A 27848-nucleotide genomic window follows, 5' to 3' on the forward strand; every position below is an offset into this window, starting at 1 on the left:
CCACTCTGGAGCAATCCTTTCGAGAGCTTTGCATGAATGACCCTAACACTTGTGTCACTCAAGTGTCTGTCAGATTGTGTCAATGTGATTCCACAAGAATGTAGAGGAAAGGGAGAAGAGGAGAGGGGAAGGTAGGAGAAGAGAGGGGATGTGGAAGAGAAGGGGAGACTGAGGGGAGGGAAGTGGAAATAACAAAGGCAACACACAATGGAAAGCAGGAAGTCTCACTCACAAGAGAATGAAGAGAATGAGAGAGCTTGTATTCCAAAACTTGCAACTACACAATCAAGACCAAAGTCAAACTTCTGGCCTTTTGTACAATCCACCTTTTGAAGAGAGGGCTAACCCTTGTACTCTCTTTCACCTCTCTCACTCTCTTTTTACATGCATCTGGGCCCATATGGCTCCAAGGTGGATAGCATATAACCTTCCTTACACTTCTCCGCTTTATCAATACAATCAGGTGGCACTTGCATGAGCTGTTAACCGTAGCGGTTATTATGGATCTACATCAGTGTTTCCCTTAGTCTCAAGATTCTTTGCTTGATTCTTCATTCTTTAATTGCTTAGGAGGTTTTAACTAGGTATCAAGATGCTAGGGTACGAGCGTAGATTCTCTAACAAGCTATGCATGTCAAGGGAAAGGTCTTTGTAAAGAATGCACATTGCATTTTATGTCCATCTATTGGAAGTTGAGAGTAGGCAACCAACCTTTGGCAAATGACCTGCTACTATAAGGCGAATTGTATCTAGGAATTTCTATAGTACTCCACACATGCCAAACAATAAAAACCATGTTTTACCATGGCTTGATCTTAGTAATAAGACTGTAAATATATTTGAGCCTTTCCTCTTGAAGAGGATGCCCCCATGCCAACTTTTTGGCTAATACCAACTATAGAAGTTCATATGGAGGGGCATTAGGTTAAGGTTAATATTGCACAATGGAGAACCATATTGAAGAGAGGATGAGAGCTTTTAATGGTGAACCAATAGGTCGTACCTTTTGTTCTAGACTTTCTTTCACAAAAAAATCCTTTATTATTTTCATATTTTGTTCTCTTCAGAGCTGTTCCACCTAAAGACCCTCTATTTATATACAACTCTACATGGTCGATGAAGACTCACTCCTCCTAGTTGTCATTGCTGCTTAGGCTTCGGCATGATAGACTTTCAAATGTTCACTAGGCCAATAATAAAATACATGCTGCTAGAGAACTATGAGAACTAGAAGAGCTTATTATTTTAGTCTCATCATTTGCTCATTTTCTTTTGAAACGCTTTTCAGCAGGGATCACTTGTAATAAAACCATGTACATACTAGAGAGAAAAGCTTTGGCAAACCCGCGAACTCTCATGTCCTCATGGGAAAAGCAATCCTCAATAGGACAATTTTTAAAATCCTCAATAGGACAATTTTTTTAACAAAGCCACGCATGGAGGGACCTTAAACCATGTGAGAAGAGCATTCAAGGTTATTAACATGTTCTCCCAAGAAAGTATTTTTTGAGGTAACCTACCATGATTCATAAAGTCCCTATAGTATTTGCTTTTGAGTCAAATGAAACACCAAGCAGCATGTAGTTACTCTAATGAAACCCCACCCACCCCATGTGAAGCCTTCTAAAAAGCAATGTTTGTGTATGAAGGCCTAGGTTTTCTAGACAACCATAATGCCTTATATTTCTAAAAAACTATTTAGAGCTAGAGTTGTAGCAAAATCAACCACAATGAGAACTAGAATATTGATTTTATGTGGCATTCCTTAGTTTGTTTGCATCAACAAATGGTTTAAGACCTTTTGGTGCCCTAACGACTAGGCTATACCTGTAATATTGCTTTAATAGGAGTTTTGTAGTAGCTAGTCCAACTAAATCTGTTCTGGTGGGCATTCATGGAAGATGGAATTGTGCAAGAGCATACTTCATAGTCTTGTAAAAAAGTCTAATGATCTCTTGGGATTAAGGTTGGCCCTCATAATGATGTTAGGGCCTAAATTCATATCACAAAACAAAACCAAAGTCATATGGCATATCAATAGAGGAAAGAAATTTCTTAACCATCCACTTCTAGTCTAATGTCACTTGTCTACTTTGTTGATTACAAGACAAAACAAGTCACCAGAATAGGAAAGAGCTCGGTAGACCATAACAAACAAAAACTGCTCGGTAGGAAAGAGCTCGGTAGACCATTAAGGAATACCTATAACAAACAAAAACTGCAATAGCACATAGAATTGATAGGACAGAGCAATCATCCACACAACACTCGCAAAAAGCTCAAATCACTTGGTAGAGTAACACAGACCCCTAAAAAAAACACCAATTAGGAAAGGATCCCACAAAGAGGCCAACAAATTCATGCTGCAATCATAGTGAGCTTGTACACAACCAACGTGTCCTAAATATGCATAAGAAATTAGTGTTGTCCATGGGAGATTGCAACGTTCCACCATGTTTCACTTTGTTCTGGAGAACCCATGTGTGCACTAGAATAGTGGGTGGAGAGAGAGGTTTATGATTGCAATCTGTCAAGGTTGGCACATGCAAGCTGGAAGCTCGCTGGATGTGCCACATGTAATCCGATTGCCTGGTCTCCATTGATGCAGGACCTTGACTTGATTGTGTAGTGCCTGAACCTTGCCAAAAGGCCTCCAAGAGAGAGAGAGAGAGAGAGAGAGAGAGAGACAGAGAGAGACAGAGAGGGGGGTGGGGGGGAGGGGGGAATAGACTCGTAGAGATGAATGAGTGGGAGAGAGAGAGAGAGAGAGAGAATTGGGGAGAGAGGGGGGGGGGGGGGGTTGAGCCCTCCTAGAAAGAGTAGTGCGAGAGAGTAGTGCGCGCGCGCGCGAGAGAGAGAGGGAGAGGGAGGGAGGGGAAGAGAGGTAGTGGGAGAGAGAGAGAGAGAGAGAAGGGCGAGAGAGAGAGAGAAGGGAGAGAGGGAGGGAGGAACTTGGAAGAGAAGGAAGCAGCATATGACGAGGAGGCTTTGCGTGTTTTCGGGTTTCGGGACGACGACGACGACGACGACGACGCTGCTGGCAATGAATTGAGCTCTCTCAGGCAATGGGACAATTCACCAACCCTGCATCTCTGTTGGTCTCACGCCATGGCGGAGCAGCAGCATCAGGATTAGCTCCCCGCCTCTCCCCTCCTCCTTCCTCCCCCATGGCTTCTCTCTCCCCCTCGCCCATCGCCATTTTCAGCCTCGAATCCGGCACTTCCGGCCACAATTCCGAGGTCTCCAGCCCCAAATCCGCCGTGTCCAGCTTGGAATCCGCTGAATCCTCAGCGTCCAGCATCGACTCGTTCCGTTCCTTCCAAGAATCGCCCCCCGGCGGTTGCAGCTTCGATTCGCAGCAGGAACCCTCCGAACCGAGTCGTGATCGCGCGCATTCGGTGCTCATTTTGTCTCCAGGCCTGTTGAAACACGGAGAAGCACAGGATGATGATGAGTTTTGTCAGGATGATGGGCTTGCTCAGGATCGCGGGCTTTCCTCCACTCGCCTTGAAGAAGCGTCCTCGGAGGACCTGCCGATTGAGGCACCGCCCATACCCGGATCTATGATTGGACTCGTGCCAATGAGCGACGCTCCACCAATATTGGAACCCACCTCCTGTGTCGATGTCGAGACTGTTCGAGACCCAGATCAGTTAGAGCACGTGGACTCTACTTCGGCTCCAGCTTCTACTTCAAAGCCTACATTGACGGATGAATTGAAGGCAAAGATTGTGGAGCAGGTAAGGCATTATGTCGTACAAAGGGGAATGCTCGTTTCGAAAACACTAGGCGCACGTTTTCCAACTTTCCGGCCGAGTTCAAACAAACGTATTGTCTATCTATTTCGAATTTACGGCGTGTCTTGGTTCCCTATCTGATAATCGAATGAAGTAGCTGATGTGCTTTCACTCCGGCAGGTAGAGTTTTATTTCAGTGATGCAAACCTCCCTACTGATAACTACTTGATGAAGTTCGTTAAAAAGGACCCTGAAGGTTTTGGTACGTCATCATTATTGCCCGGTTGTTTAGTTTTTGCAAACATAGTTCGTTGCCTTGTATTTCTAATCTTTGTTGATCAGTTTTAAGAGAGCATTGCAAGCGAACTCTTGTAAAGCCAAAATTCCTTGGCCGTTTTCATTGATTGCGGGAGTAAGATTGGAATTTTTGTTGATGGGTAGGCATGTTCTCTCGAACAAAATTCGAGCACTGATGTGTGCTTTCACGGTTTGTAGTTCCTATCCCTGTTGTGGCAAATTTCCGAAAAGTAAGAAATCTTTTGAAAAATCATGCACTTGTGGCCACAGCTCTGCGAAGCTCAAAACAGCTGGTATATGTCTAACCTAATACGTCAGGTTCTGTCTGTACTTGTCGAGATGTATGGTGGTACATTTCTAGGGTTTCCTATGAAAAGTGGATTCTTATCTACCAGGTGGTAAGTGAGGATGGCAAGAAGGTGCGACGACTGCAGCCTCTTCCAGATGTGGACCATGAAGAAGCGCAGGTAACTATAAAGTGCGCTTAGTGAGCGCTAAGCATATATGGGTTTCCATCTGTAAACGTTTGTATTTGAACCCTGAAGGATGGAGTAGGTCTTTATACGTAGTTAACATGGCTCTTGTGTCTTTTATTTGCATCAAACAGTCACGTACGGTTGTTGCCGAGAATCTCCCCGAGGACCATTCTATTGACGCTATGAAAGGACTTTTTGGGAGAGTTGGCAAGTGTGTCTCCTTGCCACCGTTTGAAGTGCACATTGCTTTATGTTTATCCATTGATGAAACCTTCTCTTCAATGATGTGCTTGGAATGTTTAACGGCTGCTTATTAAATGTTCCCTTTATTCAGTGTGAAGATGGTGCGTATATGTCAACCAGAGGCAGGCAACGGTGCTAATCATACACAAGCCAAGTTCATAAAGACGGACATGGTTGTCAGCAACAAGGTATTTTTTAAATGTATTAGCAACCAGGCATGGCGCATTATATCAGCAACAAGGTTATGATGTGTGAAGGCTTCCAGACTTGTGTTTTGCTGTTTGAGATACTGGTGGTAAAGGTTCAGAACAGGGTAAACAATTAGGAAGTTGATTTTCTAGTTTGAGCTTTGAGTAGGTAGGCTTCTCCCTATGTGCAAGCCTTTATGATGACTTCATCTCCGGAGAGCCTCAAGAAAATCTATGCACATTGTGGATGGTTTCCCAAGTGAGAGCATATGCACACACACTGTCTATTAACATTGGCTGCTGACAAAGTCGATTGGGGTATCCTGTTAGTAGCTAAGTAGCAGACATTAAAAGCTGCAATTTCTATCTTGCAATTACACGATGAATCAGGTTATGTTCATGGATTCTTCAAGCTTTCCAATAGAGCAGAGAACATTTTTGGTATATTCCTTTGGTTTCTAACTGAGATGGTTCTTTCTCATGTATGCTTATGTCAACTTTAAACCATGGTTATATGCATGACACCTTGTATATTAGCTTGTTGGTCAAACCCTGCTGGTATCGTTGACTGCTGACTACATGTTCTGGTGGAATTTCAGCTGCATGCCCTGATAGAGTATGAATCTGTGGAGCAAGCAGAAAGAGCTGTAAGTACTTTGGTTAAGGCTCTTTTAATATCTGAAGCATCCTTGGCTAGTTGATTAGTTATTTCAACGGAACCACTAATGAGGACTATGTCTTGCATGGCCCTGAAGTTATTAAGTGTCAGGCTGACCATAAGAATTATAAGAAGTTTTTTCACATACAGTTTGATTCTACTTGGTTCTATGCCTTGATCAGGTTTCTGAGCTTTCAGATCATCGAAACTGGAGAAGTGGGCTGCATGTGAGGCTACTGTTAAGGAGGACTGTATGTTATCCTCTCTCTCTCTCTCTCTCTCTCTCTCTCTCTGTGGAGGACTATATGTTATCCTCTCTCTCTCTCTCTCTCTCTCTCTCTCTCTCTCTCTCTCTCTCGCTCTCATCCTAGTGTGATGTATGCATCTTCTAGGAGTGATTTGAAATATGTGGATCTTGGCAGTTTCACGGTAAACATGGCCATCAACAACCCACAAGCACTAGAGTTCGCAAATCAAGCGATAGAGTTGATGGGAGTGGAGGAGAAGAAGATGCTGTCCCTTCATTGGGTGGTGCCATTTCTGAAAAGATTAGAGAGGAAAGTCATCATGGTGTTGAAAGGTCCGACGAACTTGTGGTGAGTCTCTTGGACTTGAACTCCCTTCATGTACAAGTTTTCTTTCAATGTGTTTCTTGGTTACATACAACCACACCTTTTTTTGCTATGCTGTAGTCATTTTTTGTGGCATCTTACATCGTGATCTAGTCTATCAAGGATGGTTCCAAATTTCTTTCATAGGATCTAGAAAGATCTTATTTAGGAGTTTGGTGAGTGTATGGGATCTTAGTAGCGTTATCATGTTGCATGTAGTTGCATGCCCCTATGTATACAAGGCTCAAGATCAACGTAATGATAATTTATAATGGTTTAGAATTTGGAGTCTTAATGTATGCACTATAGACTCATCTAGTCAAGAGCTTCCTTTGATGAAGAGTATGTGTGCTGTATCGAGTTGCAGATTGAGTCCAGTTGTTGAGCTTATACTTGTCTATCGTAGTGTCTTTCATTTCAACTCCTTTTTTAACATTTACTTTGCGATGAGTTCTAGCCCTGCATCTTCCAAAATTTGCAATCAAAGTAAACTGTGTGTAGGCCTGCGAAAGGATGGCTAGGGAGAAATGCGTCTTTTTCACCCAATCCTAGCTTGAAATAGGGAAGCCTAGTGTAGATGCCCCTCCATTTAAATTTGAATCTGCTTTTAGCTAACAAGCGATGTATTGCATTTCATGCCAACTTGACGAGCTGTTTCTAGGCCTCGGGTGAAATCTAGTGTGTCTCTAGTGTGTCTGATGTATCTGATGAGATTGGTGCAGATAGGGTACGAAGGAGGGCTGAGCGAGTGGGATAGGAGATAGGGGCAGAGTAGTGGGGATGGCAAAAGATTGGGAGTGATATGGGAACATTTGGGAGATGGTGGAGGTGAGTCTGACTGTAGAGGGGAATGGTGGCTGGCAAAGGGGTCGATGTGACAAGAAAGAGGAGTACTGTGAAGAGGCCTAAGGGGGTACTATGGCGGTCAGGCTATAGAGACATGTCGAGGCCGATGTCGATACTGGTGTCGGTGACAATGATGGTGCTGCTGTTGCCACGAAGGTTGGTGATGAGGATGAAGGTAATGATGACAATGCTGATGATGCTGACGCTGAAGCTGAGGCTAGGGCTTAAGCTACTGAGGCTGAGGCTGTGGTGGCTGCCTTCTTTACAGCCATGCTATCTGTTTGCAAACTGCTGCAGTTGCGATGTCATCGATCTCTCCTTTTGGTGGCTGTTTGAGCTGCTGGTCTCCTTTCTCTCCTTTTTGCCATGGTGCTTTGCTGTTTTTTTGCTATTTTCTTGATTTTTCCTTCAGTTACAGATGGGGAAAGGGACTATTGCCCTTCCTTCCCATCATTTCTGCTTCTTGGGCTGAAAGGTGGGAGGCCTTTCTTGGAGTGGAATAACCTCCCAAAGGCTTCAAAATAGCACCTCTTGGTGTCCGTGCCCATGCGTCAATCCAAGCGTTAGGTGCACTAATAGATGATCCTCAAGTACCCCAACCTGCCCTTTGAACCATGTTCCAAAAATCTTTTTCTGGGTGGTGTAGCCGAAGCTTTCTTGTTCCCGTCATGAGAGGCAAATGTCACAGTTAAAGGGCACATTCGCATAGGGGGGAGTCACCCCATTAGGATGCCTGTTGGGACCAATGGGAGAAATCACAAGATGACTTTCCCTGCCTCTGTCCACCTTCGCTGCTCAGAAAAATCCCAAGATCATGGCCCTCAGCAGACCTGGAGGCAATCTCGAAGCTAAGGTTGGTCGATGCAGGGACGACAGGCGTAGATGGCACAGGACTGGAGCAGAGGTGGGCTGGTGCAGGCACTGTGCAGCAATGGAGGCAGAATGTAGCAGCTCGCTGCTGCGATGGAAGAACAAGTTGCAGGCAGTCAGCAACGGGGTTACTGGATGAGCAACAGCCAAATATATAGGAGCATCCCCTTGTCCGCATCATTCAAGTTGAAGAGAGCAAGTATGAGGCTCATTATTTTCATTGTGTGTCCATTCTTTGTCGTTGAGTTACTCTCTTGTCTCTTTCTTGATGCGGTATCATAGCCTATGGTTTATTGATGCCCATGGTTGATTGCTATGGTGATAGCTTGAGATGATGTGAGCTGTTAGAATTAGAGGAGAGAGGGAGAAGACACTATAGATGACACATTATGAACAAGAGAGCACACTCCATAGACCTGTTGGAATACTAAGGTCACCTTCCCACTTGTGAGCCCTCATATGAGGAGGACATGGGGGAGGATGACATACAGTATGAGATGGGACAGAGAGGGTTTGTTTAGGGCTTCCATGTGATTAGCAGAGGATCCAGCTCTGCAATCTCGAACCTCTTGGATCTCCTCCGTGCCTGTGAAGAAACCGACAGATTTGGTCCAATTTATGCAAGCTCTGGAAGCCTTGGCCCCTGTGACCCTCTCCAGGCTAGCCGCGATCCACGTAGAGTGTGTTGTCATCTGCGAACTCGGAGTCAAGGAGCTCCTCCTCCTACCTGATCAGAAGCCGCATCCCTATAAAGCCTAGTGTCTGGGAGTGCAAAAAATAACCCAAGGCCTCTGTCATGAAAAGAAAAAGATAAGGGGCCAACAGACAGCCCTGCCTCACTGAATGGGAAAGAGAAAAGGCCTCGCCTGTGTGGCCTCCAACAATCATTTGGTTGGAGCTGCCCGCATAAGAGCTGATACCCCTCTGATCCATCTCTCTGAGAAACTGAGCTTTTGCATGGTCCCCTCCAAGAATAACCACACCTTGGTCCACCTTCCCTCCGAAGGCTCTACCCAGCGACTCTGGTTACTGTCTCTAAGACTCCTGCTGCATCTGCCTACGTGGCCTCCGAGTCCCCTCCCCTCTCATGTCGCTATGCTGTCCCTATGTCTACTGAGGGGAAGGATGCGTCTTGTACAGTCCTCATGTACAATCTCTAGCTAGGTGCCCCATCTATCTACACGTCAAACATTGGTCTGGTAAGCCTGAAACCTCCAAATGTTGACAAAGAGTATCCCCCTCCAAAGTCTCCAAGAGAATCATGTCTGGCAGGGTATCCGTTCTCTCTACCACTAGTCTAAGTTGAGGAACCCCATTGTCTGTCACCACTGCTGCCTCCGACTTTGCTGAGTATTCCAAACTGTGCCAAAATCTCGTCCAATGGAAGGAAGGATGGACTTGTATTCCCTCGGAAGCCCCGGGAAGCGGAGCGTCACTGGGAAGCGGGGAACATGGTGAGTCAAGTCCATGTCCTCCACCGCAAATCCATGATACCAAGGGATGAGGTAAACCAAATGGGGGCCCAGGAGGATAGGACTATGCTCCACACGAGTCAAAGCGGTATCCGGGGAGCCTAGCTGGAGGAGGAAAACACCGCGTCTGACACATTCCCTGACTAATATCTCTTTCTTTTTTACCGATTCACAGACGAAATTCACAAGCGTTGGCATCCCGAATATCCTCCCAGCCTATCTCATGGATGGCATGCACACAAAGATACGTAAGTTCTATTTTCTTCATGCCTATCCACAAGCCCTCAGTTCCCTAGATGGTTCCCTCTACCACATGTCATCATTCTAGACCTTTAGCTTGGTACACCATTTACCCCTCTCTTGGGGCACAATTAAAACATTTGCCCCTTGGCATTTTTACACATTTAGGTGCACCTAGGCCTGAGCACTCAGAACCACCTAGTCGATGCCAATACACCCTCACCTAGGACCTTGGCAGTTACTTCCCTTGACCATTTTATTTACGCACATAAAATATTATAAAAGTCGGTCATCTAAGAGAAAATGCCCACCGATCTTTCCGAGGTCATGCTATCTCGGCTAGAGCATAACATTCCTTCCCTCTTGAAGCATCAGCGTCCTCGATGATGAAATCTGGGAACACTCTCCGTAACTGGTATACAGATTCCCAGGTAGCTTCTGATAGAGGTAGACCATGCCATGCAACCAACACCGTGGGTATCTTTCGATTGCGCACTTGCATTGTTCCTCGGTCCAGGATTCCTGTTGGTTTGCGTCTTGCATTATCCTCTATCTCCTGAAACAAAACAACACCTTCGATTAGTGAGTCACCAGTATGCAAAATTTTCTTTAAACGAGAAACATGAAACACTGGGTGCACCTTACACCCCGGTGGTAATTCTAATTTATAGGCTACCTTGCCTATTCTTTTTAGAATTAACCATGGCCCACAATATCGAGGTGATAACTTAGCACACTCTCCTGCAGTCAAAGACAGAGAGTGTGAAGGAACTCTGAGAAAAACTTTTTCTCCTTACTTAAATTCTCTAGCGAATCGGTTTTCATCCGCATACGCCTTAGCTCTATTCATAGCGTGGCGGATGTTAGCTCTCGCAAGTGCTAGCATCTCCCGCATCTGAACCACAAAGTTCGCGGCACTAGGCACTCTCTGAGGTATTCCAACTATAGTTGGATTCGCTGGTCTATAACCATAGTTCAGCTCAAACGGACTGAACCCTGTAGAGGAATGTTTTCTATCATTGTAGGCAAACTCTAACAATGGCAACCACTTGTCCCATGTATGTTGCCTCAATGACACATATGCTCTAAGCATATCCTCTAAAATTTGATTGACTCTTTCTGTCTGACCATTTGTTTCTGGATGATCCCTACTACTCATTCCCAACTCAGTCCTTAGTGTCTCAAATACCGCGGTCCAAAAATGACCGGTAAATTTGACATCTCTGTCTGGCACTATGGATTTGGGTAATCCATGCAGACGAAATATATGTCTAATAAACAAATCCGCCACTTGCGGGGCACTAACAGACTCTGTAGTTGGAATGAAGTGAGCCATCTTGGTAAGACGATCAACCACCACAAGGATAGAATCATATCCACCTTGTGTCGTAGGCAGCCCTACAATAAAGTCCATGGAAATGCTCTCCCACTTACTTAGTGGTATCTCCAAGGGCTGTAAAAGGCCGGGTGGCTTCACCTGTTCTGCCTTACTTACGTGACACGAAAAACGTGTCACATATTCATGAATATGCTTTTTCATCTTTGGCCAAAAGAAATCTCGCTTCACGAGATCATATGTCTTCTCGACTCCTAGATGTCCCACACATGGGCTATCATGGCATTGCTGAATGACTCTCGGCCTGAGATCATTCTGATTAGGTACTACTACCTTGCCATTTCTTTTTAGCATACCATCCTTTATGGCATATCTTGCATAAGTTTGGCCTTTTCTGGATGCCAGGTCATCCTTTTCCCCGGGTTTTAACACATGAGCCTTAGGCCATAGGCTCTGGACGAACTCGTCCACCTTTTGAGTTTCTCTAATCTCGGCCATTAAAGCAACTCTCTAACATTGTGAAACTCATGTCATGCATAATGTGTGACAACGCATCAGCAACTTTATTATCCTTGCCTCTTCGGTACTGAATCGTCAAATTAAACTCCTGCATGAGTTCTGCTCACCTAGCTTGGCGGCCTCTTAAGTCAGGTTGTTTACAAAAATGTTTCAGAGTATCATGATCAACATCCACATAAAACTCTGATCCATACAAATAATGTCGCCATGTTTTCAAAGCATGGACAACAGCATATAACTCTAATTCATGAGTTGGCCAATTTCTTTGAGAGGGAGAAAGCTTCTTGCTTTCAAAGGCTACTGGCCTTCCCTCTTGAAGAACTGCTCCTACCGCAATGCCACTTGCATCGGTTTCCAGGAACAACGGTTGATCAACTATTTTTAACACCGGTCCTGTGACCACAGCTTGTTTTATGGTGTTAAAACTTTCTTGTTGATTCTGTCCCCATATAAAAGGTACTTTATCTGAGGTCAGATCAGTCAATGGCGATACTATTTCGGAATATCCTTTGATATGCCTTCGATAAAATTGGACAAATCCCAAGAATGATCGCAAAGCGGTCAAACTCTGAGGGATTGGCCAAGTCAGTATCGCAGCCACTTTCTTTGGATCCATTTCTACCCCCTCTTGAGTAATTATGAATCCTAAATATTTAAGTTTAATCATACACAGTATAGTTTTCTTCTTATTTACATAAAGACTGGCTTTCCTCAAAGTACTGAACACTATTCTTAAGTGTTCGCGATGCTCAGTAATACTTTTACTGAATATCAGAATATCGTCAATAAAATGTACTACAAACTTTCCGATATACGGACGTAGTAAATCGTTCATAAGCATGACGAATGTAGCTGGAGCATTGGTAAGTCCAAAGGGCATTACCAAAAACTCATAATGACCAAACCTGCTTCTGAAAGCAGTTTTATGCACATCCTCGGCTCTAATACGGATCTGATGGTAGCCACACTTAAGATCTATCTTACTGAAAATTACGGCCCCATGTAATGCATCTAGCAAATCATCGATCCGAGCCATTGGATACCTGTGCTTAATAGTGATATTATTCAATGCTCTGTAATCTATACAGAGGCGAAAAGTATCATCTTTCTTCTTCTTTAATATCACTGGCGAAGCAAAAGGTGAAAAACTGGGTTGAATCTGCCCCAGCTTGAGGTATTCTTCCAGTTGTCTTCGCACCTCAGCTTCTTCTGTAAAGCTTAATCTATAGGGAGGTCTATTTACAGGTTCTGCCCGCGGGATCAGCTCAATTTTATGTTGAACATTCCGCTCTGGAGGTAACCCATAAGGTAACTCATCCCTAAAACAATCAGAGAACTTCTCCGATATCTCTTTAGCCAACTCGGCCATTTCCCCATCTTGAGTAGCCTCAGTGCTAGCCGATGCATCATCAATCGACTCTACCGATGCTATACACAGACACAGAAACTCTTTCAGAGTCTTCCAAATTTCCATGGCTGAAATCAATGGTCCTCGAGGTAAATCCTTTTCACCTCGCAAAACATATTTTACCCTGTTCATCTTGAACTGGTAAATATGCTTTTTCCAATCAATGGTTGGATTTTTTCAAAAATGCCAAGCCATACCTAGGGCTATATCTGCGTGAGCTAGCCTGGTCAATTCAAAGTCCAGCTTCTCAACATAGTCCTGTATTCGAAGTTCCAACTGGGTAACCCTTTGGTCCCATACTTCAGTTGAACTTCCATCTGCCATCCTGACCGTATAAGCATAGTCAGACGGACTAGTTTTCAACTTGAGCCTCTTAATAAGCTTCGAGTTAATTACATTGTGCGTTGACACTGAGTCAGACAACACAATCACATCATGATTGGCTACTTGCCCTTTCATTTTAATCAACTCAGGCTCATCAAAAATCGTATACCCCGTTGCTGCGGGCTTTGAAAGAATGTTATCAGGTGCACCGCTTACTAACTTAGTAACAGACACACTTAACAACACAGGTACTAACCTCTGAGAAGGTCCCGCCAATTACATCCGCATATGTTCCGCATTGGGACTCTCCTGCATTTTCGCGTCGCATTCAGATATTATCATATTGGCCGTGCGACGGTCTTTGTTTAGTGGACAATCTTTCCACTGATGTCGTTGAAGGCAGCCAAAGCACAATCCTTCTTTTCTAGCTTTCTCTTTTTGCTCAGGGGTCAACGAGGACTTTGACCAAGCCCGGGCTGCCATTGGAGTTACTTTTCTTTTCACTCCGACGGTGGTACTTGTCTTTGCTTGTCCCTCAACCGGCTTCACCTGCTTGGTTTGGCCACTTGGCTGCGAGACACTTGTCTTTGAAGTCCATTTCCTCTGAAATCCCCCTTTTCTCGGGTACTCATGCTGAGTCCCTGCCTGCGTACGTCAAAACCCCAAAAATATATCACACTTCGAACTCCCCTTTTGCTGTACAGGAATAATAGACTGCAACTGAAAACTGAAAATTTGTATAGTGAAAATTTGTATAGAAGGAAAAAAAGATGCCCCCTGGAAGCTCCGCGAAGTCTTGAATGGATACTCCTATCCCTGGTATTCAGATTTTAATTAAAATTGTCGAACCACTGCCAAACTGCGTAATCTGCGCAATGTATTAGTCTTGACCTGTTTGATGACGAAATTCCCACATCGTTGAGCTATCGGAGCTTTTTCATTTCAAAATCGTCAAATCTGAAAATCTTCTGCATCCTTGCATCGCTACCGCCTACCTAAGCCTTCGCGAGATCTGAGTTTTACAAGCATCTTTTGGCCCAGCTTTCGAGAGAAGTAATAAGCTATAGCCAGGCAAGGAATACGTTTGTTGCCCCTTGCTTTTACCACTCTCTCTACCCGCATTTGCGCTTTGCATAGCTTGCTACTGAGGTCTTTTCGATAATTGTTTCCGAAAACGTGGCGCACATTTTCTCCTTGCACGTCCTTACTGAAAAAATATCCGCAGCCGGTGAAGGTTTCCCAAGCTTGATAGTGTTGTTCTTAAGCAACAGACGCTATTCATCGCAATTTTGTGGCTCTGGCATAATTGAAATCCTCATTCGTCGTCTTCATTCACTCCGTGACATCGATGTGCTTTTTTTTTTCTAGCTTTCCTGACGTTGAGTGGTGCCGACGGTCATTAATTATTTCTTCTGATATAACCTTCTGAGCTTATTCAAGGAGAAGGTCCTCCACAAGTTCCTCACGCTTGCGATGACGTCCGTGACTATCCACAGCGTAATCCTGTGCTGAAGCCTTGCTTCTATAAAACTCGCATGGATCCCCACGTCCACCTGAGCCACGCTGATTTCACAGGTGTTTCACCCAACACCGCTCATCGTGTCGAAGGGCCTACCCCTAACTTCAGTGTCATGCGCCATCGTTTCCTGGCTCCAAGCTGACCGTAAACCAACGGATTCACGTAGGCAGCTCGTCCCTTCTACACAACTCGTTCATCCACACTCCCAGATGTTCTGTGCTCTGATACCAAATGACACATTCCCTGACTAATCTCTCTTTCTTTTTTACCGATTCATAGAGGAAATTCACAGGCGTTGGCATCCCGAATATCCTCCCAGCCTATCTCATGGATGGCATGCTCACAAAGATACGTAATTTCTATTTTCCTCATGCCTATCCACAAGCCCTCAGTTCCCTAGATGGTTCCCTCTGCCACATGTCATCATTCTAGACCTTTAGCTTGGTACACCATTTACCCCTCTCTTGGGGCACAATTAAAACATTTGCCCCTTGGCATTTTTACACATTTAGGTGCACCTAGGCCTGAGCACTCAGAACCACCTAGTCGATGCCAATACACCCTCACCTAGGACCTTGGCAGTTACTTCCCTTGACCATTTTATTTACGCACATAAAATATTACAAAAGTCAGTCATCTAAGAGAAAATGCCCACTGATCTTTCCAAGGTCATGCTATCTCGGCTAGAGCATAACAACGTCCATAGATAGTGACCTCCTAGATGTGGTCAACATCTAGTGCCAAGGTGGCCTAGATCCAGTCCCTAATTTGCCTCGTGGAGGGAGTGATGCCTACTATTGTGCCTATGACAGGCCTGTCTTGTATGAGATTCACTGCCTACTATACATGTTGCTTATCTGTTGCTGACAGAAGAACTTTGACAGTTGGGGGATTCAAGGGTGTTGCCATAGAGCTCCTCTGGCCAGACCAATGGTTGCCACCAATGTCCCAATCACTAGCAATAAGCAATAAACTGCACCAACCGAAGGTGGGAGAGGAGGAAAGGAAGAAAGAAGCAAAAGCGGCCGTGAGAAGAAGGCCACCAACGAACCGGCCGAGCCCTGAAATAAAGACCCCGAAGCTCTTCCACAGCCAAGCTCTCGAACTCAAAAAGAATAGTGAACTGCACAAGTGAGCTGCCACGAAGAAGAGCTAGCCACAAAGAACTTGAATCTTTCCACGAGCTTGGGAGCGGCTTCCCGAGGCCAGCATCACAGCAAAGTTAAAGACGGACACTTTGCAGTTACCATGGGTAGTTCAGAACTACATAGCTGTACAATGGTGGACTAGAAGTGCTCTTCTTGGTTCCAAGGCAAGCAACGATTTGAGTTTCTAGGGTATGTAATGTTGTTCTCGTCTTTTGGAGTTTTTTGCAGTTTCCTTTGCGGTGATTATATGAGGTCTCGATTGCTAGGAGAATGGAGGGTGAAAGCCTTCCGTATTGTGGAGGCATTCGGTGCCTACTACCCTATGACCTTAGAGTTTGGTGGTTCAGACTTTAGGAGTTTTGGAACACTGATTAGTATGGTGATCAAGAGGCTTCACCATGGCTACCTAGGTGTTGGAAGAACCAAATGATGGACCAGATGAAACCTTTCACGTGGAATTGGTGATTCAAAGGACCGAGGAGCATGCATATACCTGTTGGAGAAGGGTGGTGTTTTTTGGGTCAGCTAACGGATGGTGTCGAACCTAGCATTTTTAAAGGATAGAAGTTCTCATCAGGCTCTCATGAAGAGTTATGTTTACTTGGACAGTAGACTAGAGGGAGAGATACATAAATGAAGATAGATTCACTGATACATGGGCAAACTCGAGCATCTATTTATCGGGGCAATCTTGAAAGTGCAGAAGAAGAAAAGCTAGCTGAATGTACTTTTACAGGAAAATAATCATTATTGCTGATGTGGCTCTCTGATGATGTAGCTGCAGAAGTGGCATACATTGCTAATTTTCACACTTACATGATCCCAAGGCATTTCTCATAGTGAATTTTTAATGAAGTGCAAATGTTATTGTTCTGGACTGAGATTGCATTTGTCGATTATGATTGCCAATGGTGGGCTTTGTTATTGGACCTTGGGTGAAACCCCCATCAAGCGGTAATGCTAGAGAATGGTTTTCTGGAGGTCCCCCCCCCCCCCCCCCCACCCACACACACCCACACACACACTTCCCTTCCTTCCCCACCACCCTCCTCTCCTCACGAATGTTTTTGACCCCCTAAATAAATTTCCCGCCAAGGAAACAGGGTGAATTGACAATCAAATATTGTCATACTCTTCAAATCGTGATTTCCAGATTCCTCTGGAGGGGATCCACATGCTGGGGATAATGTCTTGGTAATGAAATTTGTAAAGTTATACAAATACATCTTGTGAAAGTTATAAAATGGTTTACAGTAAAAAGGTTGACAGTGAATTGTCACGTGAAAGCAAACATTTTGTGGAAAAGTTTACAGTGAATTGACATGTAAAAACAAACAGTTTCTTTAGAGACAAGCTTGCTATTTTGGCAGGCTCAGGTAATAGGGCTTCTTGAAATGTAAATCTGTCTTCAACGTTTCCAGGGCGCTTCTAAAGAGTACGACTGTATAGTATCAGGAGGTTTTATTGTCAATTCACTCTTTTCTTGGCATCCACAAGCTGGGGATAATGTCTAGGTAATGAAGATATCTAAGTAATACACATGCATTTTGTGAGAATTATAAATTGGTTTACATTATTCATTTTTAGAAGTCAAGTGGCTGTCAATTTTTCCACAGAATGTACACTTTACATGTCTAGTCACTGTCAAACTTTTTTTTGTTTAGAGACAAACATGCTATTTTGGCAGGGTTTCCACGGTAAGACTTCTTGACATGTAGAGCTTGAGACAGACAGTCTTCAACACATCGGATGTACTTCTAAAGATTGTGTTTGCAAAATGCCCAGAAGGGCTGTACACAGATCTACATTCTGGTGGTTAGAGACAAGATATAGTTAAAGTTTCAAGCTTTTCTTAGGCTATTCTAATGGCATCATGACTTGCAAGTGAAAACAATTTAATGTTGTGGGGTTGAGCTACTAAGGACTAATGAAAACTTGTGGAAATCCACAGAATGGAGATGTTTGTCTGGCATATCTGCTGCAGTACTGAGACTATGGTATGGGGCTTTGTTACAGGGACATGAAAACATTTACAATGAGAAAGATGGAGGATCAAAGAGAGGAAGAGGTCGAGGGCGTGGACGAGCTAGGGGGCATGGGCAATTTCACCCGAATGGTGGTCGTGGTCACCCAGTAGGTACTCCTCCACATGCCAACAGCTTTATCAATACCGAAACAAAGCCACCTCCAGGACCCCGCATGCCTGATGGAACTCGAGGTTTTAATATTGGACGAGGAAAATTGTTGAGCAGTAACTCAGCTTAGTACCACAATAGTACTTTAGATGATGATGATGGGCCTTGGTTTTCAGTCTACAATGAACTTGGGCCTTACTAAACTTAATCTGCCATACCGGTCTAACTCTAGAATACAGACTATGCAAGAGTAGTAGCAGTTTCTCATAGCTATCATAGAGGCAGCTTGTGCGCTTGTCCTCTGTGAATTTGTAAATTCTTTGGTATATCCACCAGAAGTGGGTTTGGAAATCTGTACAAAAGAGAGCCGGCTGCTGGCACTTTGTTTTTTAAATAAACATGTTAGCTCAAGCAGCTGTAATCGAGAGGCCTAGAGGTTCAGACCTTAAAAGCGGAATGTTACACGTTGGGGGAACTGTTCCCATGTGAGTACTTTGGGACTTCAATTACAGGTCGGTTTTCTCACTTTTGTAGAGGAAACCATAATGTTAAATTCACATTTATTTGATCATATTCTTGGTATTAGAAACCTCCTGTCAGATTTCACAATGCCATGAATATTATGAAAAAGGAAATAGCTGGAAAAAGAACGAAAAAACTGGTACTTGGAATTAGTACAAAGCACATATAAACTATTGGTGTAATGCAGAAGATCAGAAATCTGCCTTACAAACAAAAGGACATAAGGAAAATGTCTTATATAATATTGCAGCTGGAAAATGTTGCTTTCGAGATGAATTGCAACAAATTGTGGCACATTATTTTATCAAAATGACTATCTTTTGCAATGTATGCAAACACACTGTCCAATTGAGTCTGTTCTGCCTACTTCAAACACCATGAATATGAATATGTCGCTCGAACATTGCCATGCTTTATAGTATGTAATCTAAATGAGAACTGCTAAAGGCAACTACTAGATCCTTTGACTTGAAAAGCATTCTACGAAAGCAGAGACTCTCCATATGGGCAGTGGTCGGACAGCCTATTATACTTTGCAAAGAACTAATCATTTATGGATCATCTTGAAAGTGTTGACAAAGCTTGTAATTATGGAAGATTGAACTCTTTTGCAACACTTTCATTCAACTCTTTGTCTGACTGAACTTGGAAATCTGGGCAAAACACTTTCTGATGCACAAAAGATCATCCTCATCTAAATGTATTGAAATGTATTCATGTTTAGCTTTTATGTTTTTGCAAAGCTTTGATCGAGTTTTTATAAATGTGGTTATGTTGTCTTGTATTGCAAGCAGGGGTTTAAAAATAGCTACTTTTGTGTTTGAATGCTTGTTGATATTCTGAGAATATTCTCAGATTTGGATTATAATAGGAATTTAAGGTAATTGTAGTTGAGCTTTTAATCGTATAAAGTCTTGGGATAAAGCTTGTCAACAACCCCCCCCTCCCCAACACACACACACACACACCTGCACCCGCACCCACTCCCTCACCCTCTCCCTTGCCTCGCCCTTCTTTGGTCCGTTTTACCCATGCAAACTCATTTGAGCTTTGAGCTCTTCAAGTGGGTGTATGACTAAGAAAGGTTACCCCAACACACGCACATGCACACGTTTGAATGGAGGCTAGGTGTCTTAGTCGCCTAGGTAGCTAAGGCTAGGTTCAGTGGAACTAAGTCATGCTCCGACCATGTTAAAGGTCTTACATGATAGGGCTAGCCACTGGTGGAGGATTGATAAGCCCATAGATATGGTTGCACCTTTGTTATTGCAAAATCCAATCACAGGATGAAATAATGTGGAAAAGTGAGCAAAGTCAGTAGGGTGTTAGCACTGTTGGCATAGGGAGTGTTTTAGCACATGGTTGAAAGGATAGCTTCGAAGAGGAATATTTGAGTTGGTTCTTGTTTGATTGTAGTCATGCTTGATGTAACATCTCCAATCCTTACCACAGTCTACATGGAGCCCTCTTGTTTTGTTATATGCGTAGTCTCTCTCTCTCTCTCTCTCACTCTATGACATCTTGATGCAAACACCACTTGACATCTCTATGCCTAGGCCCATCACATGCCATTTGTTCATTGCACATAAAATATGGGGTGCACTCCGTTGACTCTTTAACCAGAGAGCTTAGAACCACGAGGGATTGCGGGTAGAGCACTTTGCACGTGGGCAGGAGGTATTGGCTCCGATCTTAGTGCAACGTGGTTTGTTATGGCTTCCCATTCTCTTGGAGCTCTATCACCATTGTGCCCATACACAAAGTATGGGACCCCATGGGCACTGGAAACTACTGTACTCTTATGATTGGCCACACTTTGGCCAAGATTTATGGGTCAATACTAGAGAGGGAGATAAATAGCAACCAGGCAGTGGGCTCTATGGTAGGTAGGCTTTCAATGACAACACTCCACCTTTGATCATATCTTCACTTTGAGAGCCACCATTTAGGAGGTGAGATCGAGGTGCAAAAAGTCTACGCTTACTTTGTAGACTTTTGGAAGACGTTTGACACTGTTCCATGCTCCCATTTGGGCTTCAGGAGATGCAGATCCCAGAGGTCTTGATCTAGGGGGTGATGAGCTTGTACAAGTCTGTTGGAGGGAGAGTTGGTGCCTCAGGAGATCTATCAGATTGGGTTGAGAGCACCATCAGTTGTGAAGCAGGAATGCCTTCTATCACCCACTCTTTACGGGCTTACATTGATGAGACCACATCTTTTATTGCCCGCTTGGGAGGCGAGGGAACACTACTACAGTAGATATATGTGGATGACATAGTTGTTATATCATCCTCAGCAGAGGGACTGTAGAGGCATTGGAGGTCTTGGATGTGTTTTGTAGAGAGAGAGAGACTTGACATTCAATCTTGGGAAGACCAAGGTCATGATCTTCAACACCTCATGCACTGTATTGCATTGACATAGTTTTAGTTAACTGAGGCTAGCCAGTGGAGATAGTGCAGTCCTACACATACTTGGGGTTAGTCTTCTCAAGGCCAATTTTTAGGATGACTCGTGCAAATAGAGCATGGCTCACACGTGGACGGGGAGCTCTAGCCTGACTTGAGAGGCAACGCTTTTACACGTATTTTTGGGACCCGCCAACGAAGGGTTGGCTTTTCTGCACACTAGTGAGCCATGTATGCTATACCTTTCTAGGGGAGCGACCTTTCAGCAGTAGAGTCAAGGATATTTGAGCAGTTACAGGTGATTATGGGCTCTAGGATGATTTGGAGTAATCCCTCAGTCCCCCATCAAACTGTGCAGGTAGAGTTCGCCATGACACCTCTCCAGGTTGATGCCCTTTTCTAGACAGTGACTTTTCTCCATAGAGTATGGGCCTTACCTTGCTGGAGATTACCGAGGCTAGCACTAGAGTCATCCATACGTTTAGTAGAGGGGGCCGATGCAATTTGGTATGCACATGTATATACATGGTTTGCTAGTCACAGTATCTAGATGGATTGGCTTCCTCCCTTCCAGTACAACATGGATGCATCTCCCAAGTCGATCCCTCGAGATGAGATCAACCGTATCATACAGTTAGGTCTCCTCTAGTTACATACATCACGGGCTTGGAGATGGGACCGGGAGCTCCCTACCAATGTCCAGTTTCATCGCGACTACTTCTTGAGAGTATCGGAGGATGAACTCATCATTAGACCCCAGTACCTTGAGCACAGAGGAGTCTCATATGCATTGATGATTGCCATCAGATAGATGCAGGTCTCATTGCATCAGCTAGGTATTGAGGAAGGTAGAGCTACAAGTATACCTAGAAGCAGCACATCTGCAGGTTATGCACATTAAGGGAGAGTGAGACCGAGGAACATTTCTTGTGTGTCTGCCTAGTCTAAAATCAAATCCGAGGGTGATACCATTGCATCTTTTAGGAGGGGGACAACTTTGGTCCACTCTCATGGCTGATACCATGACCAAGTCTGCATTGGGCTCTATTTGATTGAGATACGATGGCACAGAGATATGCTACTACAACAAAGTAGAGACATGTACAACATCACAAGCTTCGGAGGTAGATTGAGTATAACAGCGTGTCATAGACTTCTATGCTTTTAAGTCGGCCCTAGGACACAGTGAGGTGGAGGAGAAATTAGATGACATGTGAGTGAGGTGACATGATATTGTGGAGGGACGTAGAGTCCACACATGACATGGAGAGTGACCCAGGCATGCACAATCGAGGTCCGACCTATCTCTGCCCTTCTTAGAGGCAATCGCTTGAGATGAGGAGTCACTCTTGACATAGCCCATCAGATACAGAGTTTGAGGAGACCATGCCCAATGCCACAGCATGAGAGAGCTCAACAGATGTAGATCTAAGAGATATTACGGTGTCGGGTTTCGGTTTTTGGTTTTCGATCCTGCTCTGGACTCTTAGCACCAGTTTGTTTGCTTGTGCTTTTGAGGTTTGAGAACTATAGCTATATCTTAGTTTAGCATAGCAGTCAGTAAGGGCCCTTGCCCACCCTTCGCTTCAGCCCTTTGAGGCTTGTATGAGTTTCTAGTCTATTTTGGTGTACTTTGTCCGATAGGCCCATGAGGCCTTGTGCGGACGTTAATGTGTCTTTCTTTCTTTCTCTTTCTTTGAGAGAGGAAAAGGAAGTTCAAATCTTGCCCTAAAATGCACTAATGAAGAAGGGGATCTTATTAAGCTAGCAAGTTTTAGGATTTACACATAACACTTTTCATTCTACATTTTAGAGTTAGTTTTATCCATACATAAGTTGATACTAACCTATTCTAGAGGCTTTGACTCATCATGACTCTCTCTCTCTCTCTCTCTCTTTCTCTTATTTAAGAGAGGAACAAGAAGTTCAAAGATTGGCCCAAAATTCCTCATGAAGAAAATGATGTTATATAAGCTATCAGTAAACTACCCAAATTTGTTCTTGTTTCCATCTTAGAAAATAGAAAAGTAAGAAAATGTTTTTGTATCCAATAGCTTAGTGGAGGCATATATCAAATTTGGCTTCAAACTGTTACACCTTCCCTTGAAGATTGAGATAGATCTATTTATGATTGGCTTGTGCAATTTTAAACTTTCACGACCGCTCTTCACACTCTTAATGATGGGGCTACCATGATTTCCTTATTGCACTTGCGTGTACCCACTTGGTGAAATAATCTATGGCCACAATAATGTATCGGGCTTGCGTTCACCATTTGTAGAAGGGTATATAGGTCCCATAGTCAATCCCCCTAGTTTCAAATGGGTTATGCAACTACTATTGTCACAAGGTCAAAATATGTGCCGGGTTTCATTGTCCTTTTGGCACACATAACTTTTCCTTTTTTGGCATATTCATATACATCCTGCCATAGCACTGGCCAACAATATCATACTAAGAGAATATTTTTGGTTGTAGCTTAAACTAGAAAATATCCTAGACTTTGAAAAACTCTCCTTTCAATGTAGAGTTTATATATTGCAATATATCCACTTGCTACATGGAAAGGATAACCATTTGAGTGTCTCTCTCTCCATGCACTAATGTGCAACTCCGATATGGCCTCTTCTTTGTATTATTTTCCCACAATCATTTGAAGGATTTCTTTCCCATCTCCACATGCCTCCTAGGATTTCTACAAGCTCTTTTCATGATAGGACCTTCACTTCTTGGAGTTCCATCAATAACATACATGAAACCCATAAATTCTAAATTGCCATCTACAGTGTCATCTTGTGCATCGATCTCTTCCATCTACAACTTTAAGCTAGTTTGCAACAATTTTCTCAGGCTCAGAAGGATGTAGAGCAATACAAGAACCTCAACAATACACGAACCTCAGCAATACATAGACCTCTCCCACCATTGCTTCCATGTTCTTAGAACACATTAAAAAGACTTGTTTCAACCCATTTCTCTCTATGTTGTACCTTTTGTCCCTCTAAGCTCAAACCTCTCTCTCTCTCTCTCTCTCTCTCTCTCTCTCTCTCTCTCTCTCTCTCTCTCTCTCTCTCTCTCCCCCTCTCTCTCCCTCTCCCCTTTCTCCCCCATCCCCTATCGCACCTCTCTCTCATATCTCAAGAACCATTGCACCTCTCTCTTGAGCTACAGTCCAACTCTGCATTCTCAACCACCACCTAGCTCCCAGCTGCCGCCGCTTAGCTCCCAACTCTTCACTCACCATAGCTGGTATCTTGGTTTAGCTCCAATGCAGCTTTTCCCAAGTCAAGTAGCAAAACATCAAGGCTCATTTTGTCTTCTAGCCCTCGAAGCTTAGTTCATCATTCCTTTTGGTTTACATTAGTTGAATTCCATCTTCCCTCTTCCTTCTGTAAACCAAAGTTGGGTTGAATCCTTGGCCCAATGTGGGGTTTTTTCCAGTAGGGTGGGCCTAATCGATGTAGATCACCATGGAATTTCCTAAGGTCAAGACCTTTTCCTCGACTCCAGCCAGCAAGCTCTCTTACTCCACCATTGCAGCCTCCCATTGCTATCCCCCAATGCAAAGATGTATAAGAAGTGGAGGATCATAAGAGACCCACAAGGAGCATATCTATTACTTGTAGCAAGAAATATGAGAGCTCAAGCTCCAACTTGTAGCTCTTAGAAGAGATATGGAGAGCAATAGAAAACTTGAATTTATGGAAGAAGTATTACATAAAAACGTATCTCCACCAGCACCATAGTTTGTCTCCATGGTTAGGGAAATGATCACTAATTAAGTAAGTTCTATTAAAGAAGAGATGATTTTGTTGATGCTAGAAACAAAGTAAAAGTTTATCTTGATGTGGAAATAAAAGAGTAGGAATCTAGAGTCAACAATACAATGATCTTAGGCATGGGGAGGTTAAAAGATGGCCACCTTCATGATGATTTGGAGAAAGACACATATTACATAAACATATGCCTTGAGAAGGAAGTACCACAAGTTAAATGGGACAACAATGATATGTGCAATAGTAGTCAAAATGGAACACAAGAACAGGTCTACTTTAGAGAGAGGACATTGAGAGTTAAGATCCTTGGACAAACATAGAAGCTGGAGGGTACAAAGATTTAGATATATGAGAAGCTCACTTCGATCTAGATCAAACAAAGAAACATTAACTCACCAAAATAAAGGAAGCTTGCCAAGCAAGAAAATGGACAGTTATCGAGATGGGCAAGCATTGATCAGGGACTTCAAATCTAAACCCAAATCCTCTTAGTCTTAAATGATGTTATGCCTAGAGTGTGGTTTTGAAGTGAAGTTCGTCCCACAAAGGTTCTGTTAATGCCATGCTCAACTACAAATCTTGTAGCAATGGCCACATTACATTCTCATACTAATGCAAAGCATTTCCTACAGCCTCTTCAACATAATGGGCTTCCCTAGTTGGATATAAAAGTTTCAACTCCCGACAATACATGTCGATTGTTATACCATACCATTTCCTAATGGTTGCAAAGGAATGATCCATGTGGATCCACAGAGATTTATTGTTCCTTGCATACATCAAGTTTCAAAACTAACTTGAGTCAATAAATCAAAATAAGGAACCAGTGACATAGCAAAAAATGAAAAAAGTCTTAAAAATTCATGTGTTGCAAACTCGCAAAAAGGGCAATCTTGGAGGTCTTGCATGGGTCGATCAAAGTTAACATGGCACGTATGTGTCTTGCCCTTGTTTCTCTGTAGGACTCCTCTATTACAGACATCCTTGCTATTGTTCTATGATTACCCTCCCACACATAGAACATCTTATTAGAATGATATGGCAAGTTGTCCTTTGTTCTAAGTCTTTCTTAAATATGTTATCAACCTCCCTCCACATCAAAGACCAAGAATCTCTCTTAGCTGGGGTAACCCTAGTCTCCTCTCTACCTTCAGAATACCTTTTACAAGAGGGCATGAACCAAATTCCTCACTCTCATTCCTCGTTAACTTTGAATATCATTTGCTCAATTTCGCAATGTGGCCATTCATGGAAGAACCTTAATTAAATTTAGTATTACTGTGTTTAACTTTTCTCAATTTCAAGGAGGTATGGCTTGGTATATCTGAGAGTGCTCTCAACGGAAGCAAGAACGGAAGAAGGAGAGAGAGAGAGATAGAGAGCCACACAAGTTTTGGTGGGTGCAGAACCACCCTAATCTTCTTTTTCATTCATTTATATATGTGTTTGAGTATTGTACATAACCGGGGTTAAGGCACAGTGACCTTTAACCCCCACAACCTCCCACTTAAAGGACAATGTGCCTTTAAGGGAGAATAACTAGTGAGCATACTATCCAATGCCCATCAATACACGACAATACTCAAACCGCTGACTAGGAAGACTCTTCGTCAGCATATCTGCAGGGTTATCATCTGTATGAACCTTGACAAGCTCTATGCGCTTGTCCTCAAGTACCTCCCTGATGAAATGGTACCTGACCTCAATGTGTTTGGGCTTTACATGAAAGACCAGATTCCGTGCTAGCTGAATAGCACTCATGGAATCACTATGCAATGTCAGTACACCTGTATGAATCCCCAAATCTCCCACTAGCCGATCAAGCCATATAGCCTCCTTGCAACCCTCTGTGGCTGCAACATACTCAGCCTCTGTGGTAGACAAAGCAACGCACTTCTGTGCGCGAGACATCCACGACACTGCACCACCTGCAAAGGTGAACACATAACCAGAAGTGGATCTCCTACTATCCTCATGCCCTGATGATGCACTTAACTGCCTCCCAATGCCTCTTTCCTGGATTAGCCATATACCGGCTAACAACTCCCACTGCAAATGCAATGTCTGGTCTAGTAGCTATCATAGCATACATAAGACTCCCAACTGCTGATGCATAAGGAACCTTGGCCATCATGGCCCTTTCCTCATCTGATTTGGGACTATCTGTATGACTCAGTTTCACATATGGAGGCAATGGAGTACTCACTACCTTCCCCCCCTCCATATTGAAACGTTGCAATACTTTTGTAACATACTCTTTTTGTGAAATCCAAAGGAGTTTCCTACTCCGATCACGCGTGATGCGCATACCAAGAATATGACCTGCAAGTCCCAAATCCTTCATATCAAAGGCCTCATGCAACTTGGCCTTTAAAGCATCTAGCTCATAAGTATTCTTGCTAGCCAATAGCATATCATCCACATATAGTGCCAAGATTATCAGGCTATTATCCTTAGCCCTTTTAGTGTAGAGGCAGTGATCAATTTCACTCCTTCTAAAACCCTGGGACCGAATGAAAGCATCAAACTTCTGATACCATTCTCTAGGCGCTTGCTTAAGACCATAGAGACTCTTCTTTAGCTTGCAAACTAAATGCTCTTTGCCCTTTTCTTCAAAGCCTTCCGGCTACACCATGTAAATTTCCTCATGCAAATCCCCATGCAAGAAAGCTGTCTTGACATCCATTTGCATAAGCTCCATATCCTCTACTGCCACTAGTCCAAGCATGCATCTAAGTGTGGTCATCTTCACCACCGGAGAGAATATCTCATCAAAGTCCACACCCTTCTCTTGCTTGAACCCTTTAGCAACCAAACAAGCCTTGTACCTAGGCACATCATCACCTGTGACCTTCATTTTGTAGACCCATTTACATGGCAATGCTTTCTTTCCATGTGGCAAAGAAACCAAGTCCCAAGTCTTATTCTTCATAAGTGAACTCATCTCTGATTGCATAGCATACTCCCACTTGCGTTGATCCTCACGCATCATAGCCTCTCTGTAGCAAGAAGGCTCCCCACAATCAGTAAGCATCACATAGTCTACCCCTGGAACAAACCTATCAAGCGGTCTAGACACTCTAGATGATCTTCTCAAGGGAATTTCAGCTTGCTG

The 27848-nt window shown here is 43.6% G+C and overlaps 1 protein-coding gene across 1 annotated transcript; it reads left to right on the plus strand.

Moving 5' to 3' along the window:
- Positions 1 to 2866: 2866 nt before the first annotated feature.
- LOC147897406 (la-related protein 6A-like) lies at positions 2867 to 18679 on the plus strand. Its single transcript, XM_087380536.1, has 10 exons — positions 2867 to 3740; positions 3918 to 3999; positions 4233 to 4327; positions 4430 to 4501; positions 4642 to 4721; positions 4845 to 4941; positions 5541 to 5588; positions 5782 to 5850; positions 6022 to 6195; positions 17909 to 18679. The coding sequence occupies exons 1-10, from the start codon at positions 3066 to 3068 to the stop codon at positions 18155 to 18157; spliced, it is 1641 nt and encodes a 546-aa protein (XP_087236662.1). The 5' UTR covers positions 2867 to 3065; the 3' UTR covers positions 18158 to 18679.
- Positions 18680 to 27848: the final 9169 nt, after the last annotated feature.

The sequence above is a fragment of the Dipteris shenzhenensis genome, chromosome 10 (genome assembly GCF_047967505.1).
Source record: "Dipteris shenzhenensis isolate YYH24624 ecotype China chromosome 10, Dip_SZ_1.0, whole genome shotgun sequence".
Taxonomy (NCBI): domain Eukaryota; kingdom Viridiplantae; phylum Streptophyta; class Polypodiopsida; order Gleicheniales; family Dipteridaceae; genus Dipteris; species Dipteris shenzhenensis.

Excerpts from the sequence above, each read along its gene's own strand:
- LOC147897406 (XM_087380536.1), top strand. The coding sequence starts at position 3,066 with ATGGGACAATTCACCAACCCTGCATCTCTGTTGGTCTCACGCCATGGC. Across the intron at positions 4,000-4,232 it reads AAAGGACCCTGAAGGTTTTG|TTCCTATCCCTGTTGTGGCA; the intron begins GTACGTCATCAT and ends CACGGTTTGTAG. Across the intron at positions 5,589-5,781 it reads TGGAGCAAGCAGAAAGAGCT|GTTTCTGAGCTTTCAGATCA; the intron begins GTAAGTACTTTG and ends TGCCTTGATCAG.